Source organism: Dermacentor albipictus, chromosome 2, assembly GCF_038994185.2.
Source record: "Dermacentor albipictus isolate Rhodes 1998 colony chromosome 2, USDA_Dalb.pri_finalv2, whole genome shotgun sequence".
In the NCBI taxonomy this organism is placed as follows: Eukaryota; Metazoa; Arthropoda; class Arachnida; order Ixodida; family Ixodidae; genus Dermacentor; species Dermacentor albipictus.
Genome location: NC_091822.1, coordinates 180,890,599 through 180,909,299, shown reverse-complemented (window position 1 = coordinate 180,909,299; position 18,701 = coordinate 180,890,599). Strand labels below are relative to the sequence as shown.

The 18,701-nt window shown below is 43.8% G+C and overlaps 1 protein-coding gene across 2 annotated transcripts in view; it reads left to right on the top strand.

Annotated features, from left to right (window-relative positions):
• Positions 1–9,499, top strand: part of LOC139056360 (nascent polypeptide-associated complex subunit alpha, muscle-specific form-like) — a 35,048-nt gene extending 25,549 nt beyond the window's left edge. For both annotated transcript variants that reach the window (XM_070534539.1, XM_070534538.1), the window contains 3 exons: positions 177–227; positions 1,057–1,110; positions 8,406–9,499. In XM_070534539.1, the coding sequence (XP_070390640.1) occupies positions 177–227; positions 1,057–1,110; positions 8,406–9,266 (966 nt within the window). In that variant the 3' untranslated portion in view covers positions 9,267–9,499. The remainder of the gene's footprint in view (positions 1–176; positions 228–1,056; positions 1,111–8,405) is intronic.
• Positions 9,500–18,701: the final 9,202 nt, after the last annotated feature.

Genomic DNA, 18,701 nt, shown 5'->3' with positions numbered 1-18,701 from the left:
ATTACTCAAGTACATTGGGCGAGTCCTCCTTCCTTCTCTCGAATGCGTGGCTGGCTCTCGTTGTCAACGATCTGCTAACAAGAGCGCTCTACTACACTGCATGAACTGCCAGGAGGTCATTCGTGTTACATGTGAAGCTGCAACGATTGTTTTTTTTTTCACTTTCTTCTGTTTAGATGAAACTTGAAGAAGACGAGTTGCGAGACATGGATGAAAAATCGTCTCGAGTAAGTGCAACGAATGTCGCCCTTGCTTTTCTCATTTATTTTGGCAATTTCCTGAGCAAACTAGCCGACAAACAATAAATAATGTACCAGACCTGTTAACGCGAACATTGACGAAGAAAACGCGACGCAAATGACGGGCAGGAAATTATCTTTAAATTTCAATTATCATCTAATGCGGAGTTGTGTGAAAGTTATGATTGCAATGCGATAAAAGTAACACTGCACGCCTGGAGAATGCCACTCATGAGCGGACCGCAAAGCTCGGCGCTGCATCTTCTTGGAGCTTAATGCGGTAATGACAGCAATACCGAAACTGTCTGCAGAAAAGCTATTACAGATTATTATTTAGGGTACTCTGACGCTTGCAGAACCTTTCTTATTGGTTACAGCTTTAGGACCTTCATTCAACGCATAAAAAAAGAATCACCGAAAATATTAAGTAAATTGTACCCCTTCTAATGTTTGTTTGAGTTACACTGGAGGTCAGATTACGTTGATTCAGTTATCTCTTCATAAGGAGATTCCGCGGACATTCCGTGAAATAAGGAATTACTTTCCCGTGCCTTTTTTTTAATCTCCGTCGTATAGACATACTGAAGCAGGCTCTAAAATTAGGATGACTGACATTGTGAGCAATGATAGTTGTAAAATTGGCGTTGGCCTGCGAGCTTTCTCGTAGATGGCTCTTGTAGTTACTTAAGCTTTGTGCGTTAGTGCATTATGTCATCTTAACTAACGCTGTCTCTGCTGTACTTGGTTGAGCTGTGCTCAGCGCTTTTCTTATCATTTCATTTCCTTTTTCCCGTTCGTTATTCCTCAAATTTTTCAGACAATCTTTTTCTACGAACTCGCAGTAATCGACACGGTGATTTTTCTTATAAAGGTAAGTCTGCAATACACTCTATCCGGTTCATGTCTGCCTAAAACATTTCTGTTCATGGTTGGTCAGCTTATCCTGGAGCTTTTACGCGCAATGAGAGCATACGTCTAGACGTGGCGGAAGCAATCGTAGCATCTGAAACCTTAAGCTCGAGCTGTATATCGGGGTGGCCACGTTGCTACGCTCAAATTTTCGGGGATCCGTCGCGTAGAATGGCCTGGAAAACATTACATGTGGTGTGACCAAGATGTCTGAGACCGCGATTATGCAACCTACCTTTACCATACCGCCGCTCGCGTGCGCCGAAGGGGTTCCTTGTAGCACGACCAGACGGCGCTCGCAGCCGCGCATTCCGGCATTTCCGGACTAGTTTTGAAGTGAGGGAAGCTCGCAGTAATACTGAGCATGAAGAACGGCTCAGGAATATTGAAGAAAGTAAATGGGCTGGGCGAGTGATCAGGTTTTTGTACACGAATAACATTGATTCACAGTGCAGGAAAAGAACTAGGAAGCTTACCAGCAAGTATGCGGCCTGTAGGGTCAGAGAGGCTAAAATAATCTCAGGGGCGCCAATGGAAAAGAAACCTGCCACGAGTAACTACTTAAGAGGAAAAAACGAAATCAGGAAAGACACAATTTATGATAACTCAAAGGGAAACTCATTACTTTTCGAAGCGAGATCGGGATGCCTATAGAACACGCACCTATAAAGCGAGATATAAGAAGGAAGAAGAAGCATGTGCTTGCTGCGGTTAATTTAGGGAAACTATGAAGCATGTTTTATTAGAATGTGAAGACGTCTACCCAGCGTCGATTTAAGCACCACTAGCCTCCTTGAAGCCCTTGGGTTCATCGAGAGCAGTGGAAAGGTAAACATGTCCGCAATAAGCATTAGTAAGAGGGGGTTTGGTGGAAGAAAATAGGGAAACGACAAAACATAGAGACGTACAAAAGCACCGTTCGAAATAGGGGATCAGAAAATTTGGGTGTGGTATTTCATAGTGTTTTTTTTCTTTTTTTATTGTTTAACCTAGTTAAGACATCAGGTGGTATAATAGCAAAAGCTTGGTGGCACAATCCACCGGCCCGTTCCAAAGGGGACGCTCATAACATACATACATACATACATACATACATACATACATACATACATACATACATACATACATACATACATACATACATACATACATACATACATTATACATACGTACATACATACATACATACATACATTATACATACATACATACATACATACATACATACATACATACATACATACATACATACATACATACATACATACATACATACATACATACATACATACATACATACATACATACATACATACATACATACATACATACATACATACATACATACATACATACATACATACATACATACATACATACATGCATACATCTATCCAGGGCGAACACTGAGTTCTATCGTGGAGTAAGCAAAAGCGAAGCTCGCAGAAAACGCCCACGTACGCAGCCTTGTGATAATAGCTGGTGGGCTACTAAACTACGACTACTAAACAGGAACGGGACAGGACTAGCCCAGCGCTCGGCGAAGGGTGCAGACGGCTTGCGCGAGCTGTCCCCTCGGGTGCAGATCGTGGTGTGCACGGTGCCAGAAGTGCCTGTTCGTGGCAGTCACGTACAAAGAGCCGTAGTTGCTGCTTTTGAGGCGATATGGAAAATGAGCCGAGAAAAAGGCTTCGAGGTTGTTGAAGTAAACAGGGAAGTGAGAAGGTGTGGTGGTTTTGAACGAGACGGATCCACCGCTTCAATTACAGGCTTGGACGAGAAGTGGGCTGTAGACTAGCTGGTTACACTGTTGCTTCTTTAGGGGGCCCATGGGTGCTCAGAAGGCCAGAGTAGGTAGTAATGAAGAAGGTCCCCTAGGGGAACCTCAGAATAGCATCGCCGTCAATAACAGAAAAAGGAGGAAAACAACAAAGAGAGCTCGCCATGCAATAGCCTACATAAACATGCCGGGCGACAGACGAAAGGAAAAGTGGGTAGAGACTTACACAGAGAACAAATAAGGGTGTATGCAGTTACAGAAACGCACCTTAGAGACTCGGAAGAGCCGCCAATGATAGAGAATTATGTTTGAGAAGGGTGCAACAGAACTAAGTCGGAAAGAAAGGGAGGGGGAGTCGGAATGCTCATGCATCAGGGAGCCAAATGGAAAAGAGTAAATTCCAAATGTCTGCAGAGCATCTTTGGTTATCAGGTACAATGAGTGGGAAAAAAAATTGTCTGGGCGTTACGTATTTGTGGACCGCAAATAATTCCACAGAGAAGAATGAAGAGTTAGTGGAATGCATAAGCGTTGATATTAAGGGTTTCGGGAATGGTGCTGAAATTATCCTATTTAGGTGACATGAATGCCGACATACAGGATTTAGATGGCTATACCGACAACAACAGGAAGTCAATGCCAGACCTTTGTGAGCAACATAACCCCGTTATCGTGAGCACAGCGCCTAAGTGCGAAGGGCAGACCACGTGGGAAGCGGGATACCGGCTATCAACCATTGACTATGGTCTGATGACAGAAGGAATTCATGATAAGTTGAGAGAAATGGCCATTGATGAGGAAGGGTATAGCAGCATAGGAAGTGACCATAAGCGCATCATTTTAAAATGGTATATGCAGTTGGAAAAGAAAGCAAGGAGCGCAATATGGCCTGTCCAAACTTGAACACTAAGCAATTAACAAATATAGTCGCAAGAATCGAAGATGAACTTGGCAAATGGCCAAACAAAAGCTGTGAATATAGTGAGCTTCTAGGTATAATAGCGACCGAAATACGGAAAGAGAAGCAATATGCTCGTTGGAAAAGAAGAAAAGATACCCAAAACATGGTGCAACAGGGAGAAGCGATCACCGAACGACAAAAAGCAGGCCGAGAGCACAAGCAGGCAAACTAAGCGCAGTTGGCGCAGGATTAAGTAGCCAGAAAATGGGAAATATAGTGGGAAAAAAATCTGTGGCTCAAGTACTCGTTCAAGAAAAGATAGAAGGTGAAAGTGATCGTTTGTTAAGAAATACGTGAGAAAATGAAGGCCGCACCTAGAATATTTTGGAACCAAATAAACTTATTATTAGGCAGGAAGTCTAGAACGATACATCACATCCTACACCAAAATAGGAACAAGCTTGAAGGGGACGCGGTATTGAATTACATGCGAAAAATAACAGGCCAAATTTTCCAAGGCAATAACGAGGTTCTATTTGAGAGAAAAAAGAGATTGAAAGAGAACTAGATATAAAACGAGCTGATGTTGACAAAATTCAACTGGTAGAAAGTCGAAGAGGAAATTCCTAAGCGCGCAGACACAGGATGAGACGAGGTTCGCGTTAGGCTGATTATTGAACTAGGCCCAAAATGTAAGGGAGCTCTGTTGAAGGCAATAAATGAAACCTTAAAATATAGCCGAATACCGGGCAGTTGGCGACAAAGTGGAATGAATTTAATTTATAAATGCAAGGAGGAGAGGATAGAATTAACTCATATAGGCCGTTGACCATATTGCATCCGTAATATAGTGGTTAGCAATGCAGGCAATCAAATTAAAGCTGCAAGCATGGGAAGAGAATAATGGCATATTCGGAGAACTTCAGAATGGCTTCAGAATCGGTGGGCGTCTAGACGACAACTCTTGTCCTTACTTAATGTATTGAAATATCCAGAGTATAGAAAGGAAACCGTTATATGTGTTTTCTTAGACCTTACAGGAGCATAAGAAAACGTAGACCGAGATATTTTGTGGGATTTTCTGGAATGGGAAGGCTTAGGCGATGAATGCGTACAGTTTTTGAGGAAAATTTACCTAGAAAATACCGTTTGCGTTGATTGGGAAGGAATGAGGAGCGAGGCGAAAGTTGATATCGACGAGGAACTGAGGCAAGGGTGCCCTTTATTCATTTACGATGTACATTGTGAGGATAGAAAGGGCGCCAGAGGAAAGTAATATCGGGTTTTCTCTCATACAAACAGGTTGGCACAGTAGTAGAGCAGCAGCTTCCAGGTTTGTTTTATGTGGACGACATTGTGTTCCTAGCTAACAAGAAAAGTGATATGCAACGTCTAGCTAATATCTGTGGCTAGAAATACGAGAATTTAGGTATGAAATTTAGCGTTAAAAATCAGGTGTCTTGGTATTCATTGTGGTAAATCAGGTGTCATGGTATTCACAGTGAACAGACAGTGTTAGTACAGGGCCAGGAAAGACCTCGGTCAAAAGACTATAGATACCTTGGTGTATGGATAAACAAAGCCAATAGATATGGAAACACAGGAAAAAGAATAACAGCAAGCGCGAAGGGAAATGCGGCCATAATGACACACAGAGCTCTATGGGGATACAATAGGTACAAGCTGCTCCAGGGTATATGAAATGATGTAATGGTTCCAGGGCTTACCTTTGGAAATGCGGTTGTTAGCTTGTAGTCAATGGTACAATCAGAATTCGATGACAACCAAAGCTCAGTGGGACACCTCACATTGGGCGCTCACGGGAAGACTACAAATGAAGCTGTGCAGGTTGATATCGGCTGGAACGGCTGTGGAATATGGAAGAAAGTAAATGGGATGGGAGAGTGTTGAGGTGTTTGCACAGGAAAAACATTGACTCGCGGTGTAGGAAAAGAACTAGAAAGCGTACCAGTAAGTATGCGGCCTGTAGGATGAGCAACACAGCAACAAAGCACGTCAAGTGTAAAGTCAGAGAAGTTGAGGTAATCTCATGGGTGGCATAAATGGAAAAGAAACATGCTATGAGTAAGAACATACGAAGAAAAAACGAAATCACGAAAGAAACAGTTGATGGTAACTCAAAGGGAAGCTCATTACTTTTCGAAGCGAGATCACGATGCCTTAGAACACGCACTTATAAAGCCAGATACATGAAGGAAGAAGAAGCATATGCTTGCTGCGATAAAGCCACGCAAACGATGGAGCATGTTTTATTAGAATATGAAGGTATCCGCCCACCGGTTGATTTAGGTACCTGTGGCCTCCTTGAAGCCATTGGGTTCAGCGAGAACAGGGCGAAGGTAAACATGTCCGCAATAGAGATCAGTAATGTGCGATTGGAAGATTTCTGGAAGTAGGGAAACGACAAACAACGGAGGCGTAGAAACAAAATCGTAGTTCCTCTCTAAAGGCGAAGCACCGATTGCGATAGCAAATAACTAGATAGCTCTACAAGTAAGGATAGTAGGTCTATCGGCCGCAAGAACTTGTAAGCATTTGCTTAATAAATTCAGAATTATAGAATGTGTAAGCGTGACTCAACGCGGACATAGAAAGAAGCAGACACACAGAGACAGTGTGTGTCTGCTTCTTTCTACGTCCTTGTTCACTCGCGTTTGCATATTCTCTCAGGGGTGCAAACCAACTAGCTCGCCAACGTGTTTAAATTAAATTAACCAACACGGTGTCACGCGCGCACAGGTTAAATGAACACATCTCACTCGATGAGTGCGGATACTCGCTGTCAAAACTCTGTAGCGAGGAACCGCGGCAGCAGCAATCGAATTAACATTCATGCATTTCTCGCTTCAAAGCGAACGAAACGTCAAAAGCACTGCGCATACGAAGCTACCGGCACTAAGCACACTCTGCAAACATCGCAGAGCGCTTTGAAGATGGTCCGCGCAGGCGCGCACGTTGACCACGTCGCAGATCGCTTTTAAGAGGGAGCTTTAGCTCGGGTGCTGCTATATAAATACATGTAAAAGGAGAATTCGTTTTTCTCAGACACCACTGCACCAAATTTGACGAGATTTGTTGCATTTAAAAGAAAAACTTGAAAACTAGTGACTGTTGGTTTCTAATCTTTGAGTTAGTTTGTCAATTCGAAAAAAAAAAGATTGGCGAAAATTGCAAATTTTCAAAAAACAAGACTGTCAAGTTTACAACTCTAATTCAACAACAAAAGATGATAATAAAATTCTGTGAATTGTATCTAATATAAATAGAAAGCGGACAAAATGCGTCTGGAGTGTTCTTATAATTGCTTTCTGAATAAAGTTGCCGATGGGAGTTCAGAAAGCTTGGTGATGAGAATTCTTCGAGGCATTTTTTTGTTTTCTTTTTTTTGACATAGGTAGAACTTTAGGCAACATAATAACAATACCTTGGTGGCGCAACCCACCGCCCTGTTCCAAAGGGGACGCTCATAGCATCCATCCATCCATCCATCCATCCATCCATCCATCCATCCATCCATCCATCCATCCATCCATCCATCCATCCATCCATCCATCCATCCATCCATCCATCCCTGTTAGGCTCCATCATACGCAGCAGCGGTGGTACCAACTAAAAAGGAGCCGTAGCATCAGTGGGAGGCGCGCGCAGCGTGGGCTGTACGGTTCCTCGGAGCACCAGCAGATGGCGCCCGCCTGCGCGCATGCGCGGCAGTGGCAGCGTCGCCCAGAAATCTCGCCTTCGCGCATAGCGTTCACCGCAAGAGTTTCCCGGTAATGATTACAGTTGCATACGCTGCAGTTGGCGGGAAGTAGTGAAGTAGAGGCTGTTGAAATGTCTTAGGCTAATAATTAGGTAAAGTGCCTGAGAGTGTCACTATGTGATTAATTTCACGCTACGTGGCAATGTGTAATCGTTCTAGTTGTGTACACCTTCGCTGTCCAACAACCTTGATAGCGAAGAGTGGAGTCAAATTTCTTTATTCATACGGATGGTTACAGCAATGCCGCAGCTGCCCTCGTGCTGACATTGTAGCAACGCGCATGCGCGTCTTGCGAGTGCCGGGTTAGAAGGTCTGTAGACCCATGAAGTGTTTGGCTGCAAAAGCGACGAACCCAAGTGCACGCGCAACGTCACGCTCCGCTCAGCTGAATTTGCAGCGGAATCACGAAGGGCAGCGTTCGTGCTGAGCAACCGTGTGGATGCCTCGCCGTGGTGCGACAGAGTGGTCTTAGCGGAAATCATTGTGTACACGCTATGTGTACGGAGGAAAGTGTCGAGTAGGAGCCAGTCTTTCGGTTTTCAAAATCATTGAAACGGTTAAGGTTCCCTCGAATGTATGCTAGCATCAGCGAGGCCGCCAGAACTTGAATCGGGGAGTGTGACTATTTGGGCACGGAAAGCACTTAAATATTCAGTCGCAGCAGGCACCTTGTTTCACACAAGCGGAAAATTACAACGGGTGTGCATCATACTTTTTTCCAAGCGTCGTAGACGTTTCGTGTACATACGTGTACTGCAATGAAGCCGCTCGCAACGTTGTCTGTGTCTGTTCCAGGGCTGTATCCTGTACGCTTTGTACCAGGTCTACCAGAACTACGATCGCCTCGCGACCTACGAAGAACAGAACCTCGCTCCGCAGCCCGGAATATTCTCCAATGCGCCACCGGTCGCATATCGGTTCGAACCCGGAAGCCAATCCGGGGTTCCGGTCATGCCTACTGGGCCAGCGTTGCCCGCGTCGGGTTACCCAAAAATGACTCCGGGCCCGGCGGGCGTTCCCAGTACAAGGTCTGCTTGGTCAGGGATGCCGCGATCATCAGGACAGCCGCACCGTGTAGCTGTTCAGCAACCTCACCTGCCAGAACAGCAGCAACCAGCTCCTTCCACGCAGCCCCAGTTTATTTCTTCCAGTGGAATAGTGCACGTGCCTTACTGCTCCGCAACCCAGCCCCAACTGACGGTGGCCCAACCAGCGATGGGCCAGGGCGCGATTGCCGAAGCGACAGCGACGGAAGCCGAGGACACCGAATGTCCTCCGCGTAAAACGGCAACGCCGGAAGCGCCGTCATCTGGTCCATGCACTCCTAACCAAGCGAATTCTAAACAAGCGCAAGCCGAGACAAAGCCGGCCACAGCGGCGCCTTCTGTTGATAAGGTACCCCATGTTGCGGGCTCGTGGCCGTCGCCGTCTGCACAAGCAGCGCGGACTCTATCAATGATCAACGGAAATACGCGGACTCAAAACATTGCAAAGGCTGCATCCACCGGTTCCGTGCATGTCTCGGGTGCCGCGTCTCAAGAGACGCTGCCGGGTGATAAACCTCGCCGAACTTCTTCACGGCGAAGCATGGCGACCCGATCAGTGCCGAAATTCTTAATAGCGAAGCACGGCGGCCGGATGTGCGCCGAAATCTGACCAGTGGCGGCCAGATTTTGCAGATGCCTAGCGAGCATCGGGCCGAGCTGCCGAACGTAAACGCCGACTCAATGCCATGAAGCGACATCTGCGACGGCGGGAGAACTGAAATAATGCAAGTTGCGGTGCCCTTCGCACCCGAGGGCGAGAGACTACTTTTTATCTGGTGCACAGTAAATGATTTGTATATCTGACTAATCTTGGGTGCTTGATAAAATTATTAATGTTCAGGATTCCTGAGCCCGTGCACAAAAACAAAGAAAAAAGCTCGTGCATTTGAATTGTTTGTAATGGTTAAGGGTAGCTTACGTTTATCAGCAAATTTCAACCACTTTGTGGGAATCTTAAATGGAATCTCAAGGTGTGTTGAGCGTAGGCTATCCTGGAACAGTGTGCTCGAAATTTGGAAAGGGACGCGATGTGTACATGTGTAACCTTGACAAAAAAAAACAAATAATGTTACATTTAGGTATATTTCACATGCTTCGCGTCTTTTATTCCGCAAGGCAAACTTTAGAATAAATAAAATAAATGACTGTGTGTACATTCGCCCTGTGGGGACGAACATGTGACTGCCGAGACGTCCCAGCATTACAATTTAAAAACATTATTGGAGCGTGGATACAGAAAATGAGAAATGCCAAAAATCAAAGAATACTCAATGATTCGGCAAATAGGCAATATCAAGCACGGCAGAAAGTGATTTAAGAGGAACACGAGCTTTCACAAATTTTGAAACAAGAAGAGAGAATAGTTTTTTATTCTTTACCTACTTAAAGTATGACGCGCATCTGACAGGTGTGCTGGCCACGTTTTAATGAAAAACGGAAATATAACACCGCCTGTACATATAAAATTTTCAAGAAAGTGAAGCAAAAGGCCGTATAAACAATTAAATAAATACTTTATCTCCCATTGATAGTGCTAGCTTAGAAAAGCGCTTGGAATGAGGTCATGCATATCTTCTTGGGGCATTTCCTGTAGTTACACTTATTTTATTACTTTAAAACTGGAGCAAAAACAACATCTGAAACGCGTACAGAAAAACACGTTCACACACATTGAATGATTGTTTTTCAATCTAGCGACATGACTGATGATTTGAAAACTTGCAAATGTTTCACAAGAAAGCAGTTAACCTTTCAAATCAAAAGCAACGGTGGCAAAAAAAAATATATTATTGACTTGAATACTGGTAAGAACTCAAACAGAACTTTCGGGAAAGAATTGCCGACATTGCTCTCTCAAATACTGGTGTAGCTGTTCTATAAATGCTGCTAACGATGAACAATGTTTAACTCAAAATTATTTATATATATTTTTATTGTGAGGAGGCACAGAGCGAACCTCTGTGCCTGCCCCGCTGGTAAGTTGCACGAGTGGTTTGTGCATTCGGACCCAATTGTAATGCGATCGCCTCGGGCGGGATTGAAATCGCGACTTCTAGCTCGGCAGCGTGACCCCATAGCCACTGGGCTACTACAGCGTTGAGCATTGCTTATCCATTAGGTTGCGTAATGCTCCTTAAGGTAAGAGCCACGAAAGATGCAGTTTGCCCGTGTTTATGGTAGAAAGACATGTAACAAATGGTAACTAGATTGCTATCTATGTGAAGTGCTGTAAAATTTCGACTGTTTCTTTCATTTCTTTTTTCTATTTCGAGGAATTTGCCGTAAATCGCACGTAGTTTTTCTGTCTTCTTTTTCTTTTTGTTATACCATGCATAAAAGATGACTGTGGCACAAAGCATAATCGTAGTGTTTATCTGAAATCTATTTGAAGCCAAGGACATTATTCACATGAGAAATCGAAATATCAAATAGGCTAATCGCCAAAATATCACTAATAAATGTTTTATCTAATGAATTTACGCCACATATTGCGATTTACGACTTGTAGCCGCTTTGATTACAAGCCAGATCCACCTGGAACGCATTCTAAAGATTGCACGTGTTTCGAGATATTCGCCCTTATGGCAGTAAAAATGCACTATTGTTGCACGTACTTTTTCAACAAACTGTCATTTTATGGGTACAAGCGCGAAAGTAACCGGAACGCCCATTTATTTCGTCGCACACTCTGGGAATGAATCTCTGTAAACTGGTGCCATCCTAAATAGTTGTGCCAGGCAGATGCATACGCCTTGAGAACTCATCACCTACTGTTCGTAAAATACAATATGAGAAGTAACGTAATTACCAGAAAATTAATTAGGGTTTTTTTGTTCTCCAGCCGATTACAGATTTCGATTTCTCCTGCAAGTAATGTACACCTCTTTGAATAATGCAGCACAATGACAAGAATTATGCCATATGCCACAGACGATTTAAAAAAAAATGTATATAGTCTAAAAGAAAAAAAAAGCACCTGGTATAGTAAATATGAACAAAAGAAACATTAAGTAAACGCATGCGTACATGTGTGATGCAGTTAACGCAGCAATGAGGTTGCGAATTCTTTTTCTGTTATTCAACGGCCTAAGTCCTTCAGAACATTAGTCTTTGCGTTGGCCGCCCTGAGCATCGTCTGCCCTACATTCTGAGTGCCCGGTCAACGCTACAGAACGCCATGAATGTCCGCCGTAAGCACGGGAGGCGCGCACTTAGTAGCACAGTTGCGGAGCGGGAACTGCGGTGTTGGAATGATTCCGGAATGATTCCACATTTTGAATCCCCTGCAATGAAATCATGCTACTTTTCAGGCAGACGGAATGAATATTAAATTGGAGCTCGAGATTCGCGAATGGAGACGGAATGGAATGGGTTCATATTCTCAGAGCGCTAAAAGGTGATTTAAAGCGAGTCTAAAAAACAAGTAAATTTGCTGATTAGACTTAACTAATTTATACTTTGCGAATATATTACATTTCTAAATTTGGACTCAATACAGCTCTCTCAATTTATAACTGTTGGTGACACACACTGTCGTGGCATTTATTAACAACGCGGTATTCTGCGCACTTACGCAAACTTCGGAAGACCCAGAACCTTTCTTCGTTACAATGTTGATTTGCATGCTGCTCCTGCATGCCGTTCAAGAAATCCAGTTCGAGAACTTCGGAATTTTCATTTCACGATCTAGTCGCAAGAAGAAGAAAGCTTTCCGGATGCGTGTCTGCGGAAATCTCCTGAGGAGGCGAGGCTAAGGGCAGCCAAGCTCTAATGCCATCGTCTGCTCACTTAATTTTGCAGAAACGACTTTACTATTTGAATGCAACCGAATTGTCTGTTACGGAATACGGTGCAGCGCGATTTCTACTGTACCCTGCTTACAAGCAACCGTGGATTTACAAACACCGCCGGAGGATTTTCTGTATCCAGCCTCGCACTTCCAACTGCTCCTCGACAAAACAGTCTGTTGGCAGATAGATTGAAATTCCTGTATCGGCTGCATACTGGAATCTTAATTTATATCCTTCTTCCCGTTTGCGCCATCCGGACAATATGCGACCATGTATTAATCATCCTTGTGCCATTTTAACGTACGCTTACAAGAGTTGATGTATGCAAGTTTTCTCCTTTCTTTTGCCACGTATGATTTCCTGTGGAACTAGCTCAATTTTGACGTGTTGAAATTGATGTGTTGAAAATAAATTTTGAAATTTATTCAGCTGGAACATTTCAGCAACGTTTGCAACTCTTTCGCACATAGTATAATATTGTGCAACTCTGTACCAGACGACAAAGCCTTACAGTATTGTAAATAATAAAAAAAAAACTAATGGAGAGCTGACTTCGAAGCTCAGCAGAAATAACGAACGAGGCAAGAAGTTCTGCGTGAAATATGTTTCCGGCGCAAGGAAAACTAAACGGAAAGAAGGGACAGAAAGAGTGCCATTAAAAGCGCTTTGTTTGTTTCTTCTTTTTTTTGTTATAAAAACACACAGAAACACATTCTAGTGAAGCAGTTCTGAACAAGGTGACCTCGCCAAAGAACCGTACGTGGCAAGCATTGCGTACTCAACATCGAAATGAACTCAACTCAACTCAACAACTCAACTCAGCATCGACATGAAAGGGCTGCGTATAACTGCGGGAGAGATTAGAGAAGTATGAAGACGACATGCTAGCGCAAGATCATTAATATTTCTAAATAAACTGCAGATATCTTGTAGGAGGTAACAAGAAGGTCAAGTCTTTAATGCCTCAGTATAAGTACAGGTAAGTGAGTACTTATCTGGCAAGAGTCAACCGTAAGAGAATGTGTACTACAGAAGGCGACCTACCTCAATGGGATAGGATCATGTACGGGTGACCCGGTAGCACAAAAGCTACAGTTTTGCTCTGCCAAATGCCTCAAGAGGTGACTGCCAGGTCGACGGGGCAGCGCTCAACTTAGAAAAGCCAGGTCGTTAATAAAAGTTGTTTGAAACAAAAAAATCTGACATCATTGGTTTTCTCGAAATGTCCCTACATTGTGCTACCCTAATAAGATTTTTTGTGGGAGGTTCTACCTACTTGCGCCTGATTCTTGGCCTATACCTCTTTATGGGTGCGAGCCATAATAGAGGTTTATCTCATCATCTTGATCAAGTCAGCAAGCTCTCGGTGCCGCAGTGTTTCTCCTCCCGCGATGCAGGACCTAAGGCTTCTCTACTTTATTCTCTACTGTGCCAAGCCCATTTATGACGATTGTTGCTTATTCCCAACAGCGATCCTCAGTGATGTCTCTTACGACATTTGCCGAGCGAAGTGAGCATCTCTTAAGATTTACGTGGTGCTGACCTCGAGGTCGCGCATTCGATCCACGTCGCGGCGACAGCGATTCAATGGGCCGAAATTAACACAAGAACGTTCTTGTACTCGCATGGGTGCACATTAAAGAATCACAGTAGACCAAAATTAATCCGAATTCTCTAACCTCTCATGGCTGATGTTATCATCATCCATAGCTACTGGTCCAAGTGTAGTAGTAATCGTTTATATTTTTAAAAGCCGGCAGATCCAATGCCCTGTGGGAATCCATGTTAAGCGAAGGAAAGTACAGGGAGCCTACCAAGTTAGCGAAACGACCATGAAGACGCCACGACGTAGGCGGCTGTTTCGTGACCTAAATGACAAACATGTCATGATATTCATGTCATGACCGGTCATTTGTGTTCCTCATAGACTCTTGTCATACTATGCTAATTTTGATACATACCAAGTTAACGAAACGACCATCAGAGCACCAAGACGAAGGCGTCACTTTCATAACCTACGTGACACACATGTCATGACATTCATCTGATGACCTATCATTTATGTTCGTCATACACTCTTGTCGACTATGCCAATTTTGACACATACCAAGACGTGGGTGGCTGTTTCATGACCTACATGACCTGCATTTCATGACATTCATGTGATGACCGATCATTTATGTTCGTCATACATTCTTGTCAAACTGTGCTAAATGCGGTAAATATCAAGTTTAGTAAGCGACCATGAAAGCGCCAAGACGTAGGCGGCTGTTTCATGACCTACATGACACACATTTCATGATATTCATGTCATGACCGACCATTTATGTTCCTCATACACTCTTGTCATGGTATGCCGATTTGGGTACATACCAAAATAACGAAACCGCCATGAGAGCACCAAGACGTATGTGGCTAGATAGATACTGTCAAAGTAGGAAATGTTCGCCAAAAAATGATTTTGCAATATTTTTTTTGCGTAAGTTACATCAAGACTGCTTGCAATGCTACAGAGGCAATGCAACGCCAAATGGGCACAGCTACATGCTCAGAACCTCCGAACTACTGGCCTACTTTTGTGCATAGTTACATCAATGCTTGCTGGCACAGAACGCCGCCGGTCACTCTTACAGGGGGCACTAAAGATCTACTAAAGATCTCATAACCGACATAAAATAATTTATTTTAATTTTATTTTTTTAGATATAAACCTTTGTTCCAACTTCGAACTCTGTTTTGTAGTAAACGAGGCAGTCAATACTCGTGCGTGTTGTACAGCCCACGCAGCAGTCTACATAAAGAAGGTGTCCACGCTAGATAAACTTGCCAGCAAACTTTCCTTGAGGGCAGCTCTCACAAATGCCGTCTTGCTTAACGGAAGCCCGACCCGTAAACACCATGACTGAACTTCTACAGTTGTAATTCATGCGTTCTTTAGTATTGTATACAGAAGTGCATAAATTCTGAGGTGCTGTCATTGGGCATAAGTGTGTAGAGATGTGTCTATCTAATACATGTATTTATGTACGGCTTAATTCAGAGCTTGAAAATATGCGATAATGGTTTGGTATGTATCATTGGATGTGTCTTATTTAGTTGATACTGTTTGCTAAACGTATTGGAGATCCAAAATTTATACCGAAGGTTTCCCGGTTGTTGTGTTGTTGGCCTTTGCAAAACAGACCTTAACCTCCTTAACGTTAAGCAACTTTCAATTTTTACAGCGAAGCTGTTAAGGGGGACTTTCCCTGGGATCGTGTCCGCCTGTCAACACAAAGCTATCATCATCATTGGCTCCACGTTGTCGTCGTCTTCCACAGCTGGCTCGTTGGCGCCTCTCGGCGCTACCATGCGAACGCTCTCGTGCCAGTACTCCCGTGTTCGTCGTCGTCAGTAACTAATTAATTAATTAATTACCAAACACTGGACGTAACCAATTTTACAGCAAAGCTGCAAAGGGCTAGTTCCCCTAGCAACGTGTCAGTGTGTAGACACAAAACTTCCCATACGTGGGTCGATCCCGAATATAGGGCAATATGTCGAGCCGACCGGCGGCGGAGGGGCAGCAGTCGTTAAGCACTCTCCATACGTGGGCCGATCCCTGAGATGGTGCAAAGCCGGTCCGACGCGCGGCGGAGGTGCAGTTCGCCATTAAGGGGTCCACATACACAGCTTCGCTGGTAGTCCTTCTTCACAGAGTTGAAGGAAGGCCAGTGAGTTTTGTTCAGGCATCCTTCCATTTTTCTTGGGAAATAAATGAATTTAAATTGAAAATTCATTTAGCGTCAAGCCTTGGCTAATCTTACAGAGGCTTTGAATCAAATCAGTCAACCATGTCAATCAGACATATTGAGTATAGGTAGATAAATATATCTCTTGAACGTTTTTATAATATTCGTGCCAACGAGCTTTCCAAGGAGCCTATAGGTAGATTTTAGTGTCTCTTTGCAGGCAAGCAACATTTTCTTTCTCTTTGCAAGACTCATGGGTGCCCGTAGTAGCCTCAGCAGTGAATAATTAATGTTCTGTGCAACATCTCAGCACCGTGATATCCCGCACGTCTTTGGTGTATTCAGACAAAACTTTAACGTATTAAATCACTCAATTCGGTGCCATCCTAGCTTACTTTGCTTCCTTCTATATTGCTGGTACTGTTCAAAGTCTTAACGGCAACCTTTGTAATAACTTATACCTGTGTTCAGCACCATATAACATAAAGTGTATGGAATTGGTTTTGTTTGCTTTGCAGAGATTGATGTAATTAAATTTTATTTATTTATGGGGTTTTACGTGCCAAAACCACTTTCTGATTATGAGGCACGCCGTAGTGGAGGACTGCGGAAATTTCGACCACCTGGGTTCCTTTAACGTGCACCTAAATCTAAGCACACGGGTGGTTTCGCATTTCGCCCCCATCGGCAGCGATTTATTGCCAACCACTATATATATATATATATATATATCTATATATATATATATATATATATATATATATTGGGAGCACATCGAGATGTCGACGTGCTTCCCTTATGTACCTAATTAGGTAATGGACTTATTGATTATCATATGACACCAGGTCATTGTTTATGCAAGCAGGAGTGCAACACACATCACGAGAATGAAGAACTAGACGTAGAGCACAAGATGTAATTTTGTGTTGGCTTTACAAGAAGGTACCGTGTTTTATCGACTGTTGGACCTTTCCACGGCGATGCCATCGGCGCCACAATCTTTGATCACGGGGTGACGCATCCATATTTTGCCTCAGCTGCCTCTATTGCATCCGTGTTTACAATGGATGTGCATGATGCCGGTACGGCACAGCAGACATCTGTTGCTGTGGACATCTTAGACCGCGACTGCGTGGACGACACGAAGCTTTTGCGGGCAGAGCTTCGGATGACATGCAAGCGTCTCGGGAGCTCCTTACGCCACGTCCAAGCGGCGCAAATTGCGTATAAAGTGTTTGTACTAAACCCGGCGCTATAAATATGTTCCAAGCTGTCTGATCTTTGCGCTTATGAATTAGATCAGGATCAGTGTTTTTTCTCTTCGTTCTTCTTTTACCAATCATATTGAGGCAATGATTTCTCATGTTTGGGACTCAGTTACATTTTTCGGTGCGCTCACTGTCTGATTGTTTATTTTCTACTAATCGCCGGCGGATGTGCTCAGTTGCAGTAGATTAGTTCTTGCCCCACACAAGGCGTCGGAAGTACACGTTCAGTATTTCGTAATAGCTTGTAGTGAAGACGTATTATCGTTAATTACTTGTTTAGATTGTGGAATATTCGCGTCCATTATATGTATAGTCTACGTCACCCCTGCTTCGGCGCATTGATTCAAATGTGCGCTATTCACTTATTCTTGATACCTTGGCAATAAATTGAGCTTAACTTTGCCTAAGAGTTTGGGTGCATGTGTGTAGATAACGCGCGAGAAACTTACTACACGAGGAAGTGGTGCAAGTTCCTTTGTCACCATGCAACGAGAGACATGCTAACAATTGCTGACGTTCCGAGGATGAAGTCTTTTGTTTGGAGGTTAGCGATGACACGCTGGTAAATGAGTGAATTTTTTATCCGTGCTTCCTGAAGGGCCTACAACAAAGACAGTACTTGTGTAGGAATGGTCCAAGAATTTGGCCACACAGACTAATTCCATTCGTGAATATGCCAGACACTATTTATTGAGCCCAACCTTTGCACACGTCTTCCCTACACCGTCCCCCGTGTTGCAGCGTGAATCAGACACATTGCGTTATCGAAAACCCAGTTACGTTTCCGATAGCTGATCGCACAGTATCTGTGCAGATGCGGTAATGACTTCGTATGCGTGCGCTTCCGCTGACGAAACGTCCAAGGCGCCACCGACAGCGCCATCTCGTTTCTCTTGAGCAAACTGCTCGGGCAAAAGGTTCTACATAACGTGGACTACAAAAGCTTAAAAGATGAAATTTCGCACGATGTGCACTCTCTATGGGTCCTGGCTATGCAAGATCTTCTTTAAATATGTATATTGGAGGCGCTGTGGAAGAAATCGAGGCCAGTACACGCCTGTCAAATTTTCCCTCGCTAATTCACAGAAAAGGCAGAATGCCTCCGAGAATTCAAGGTTGATGTGTCGTGGTTAGCCCCCAGGTTCTTCATGAAAATAAATCGCCTGATTGCGTCGAAAACTTTTGTACTCGACTGAAAAAACACATGACGTGTTGAATGCGTGGCGTCGGACACGCTGCCGTGAACGTCGCTGAC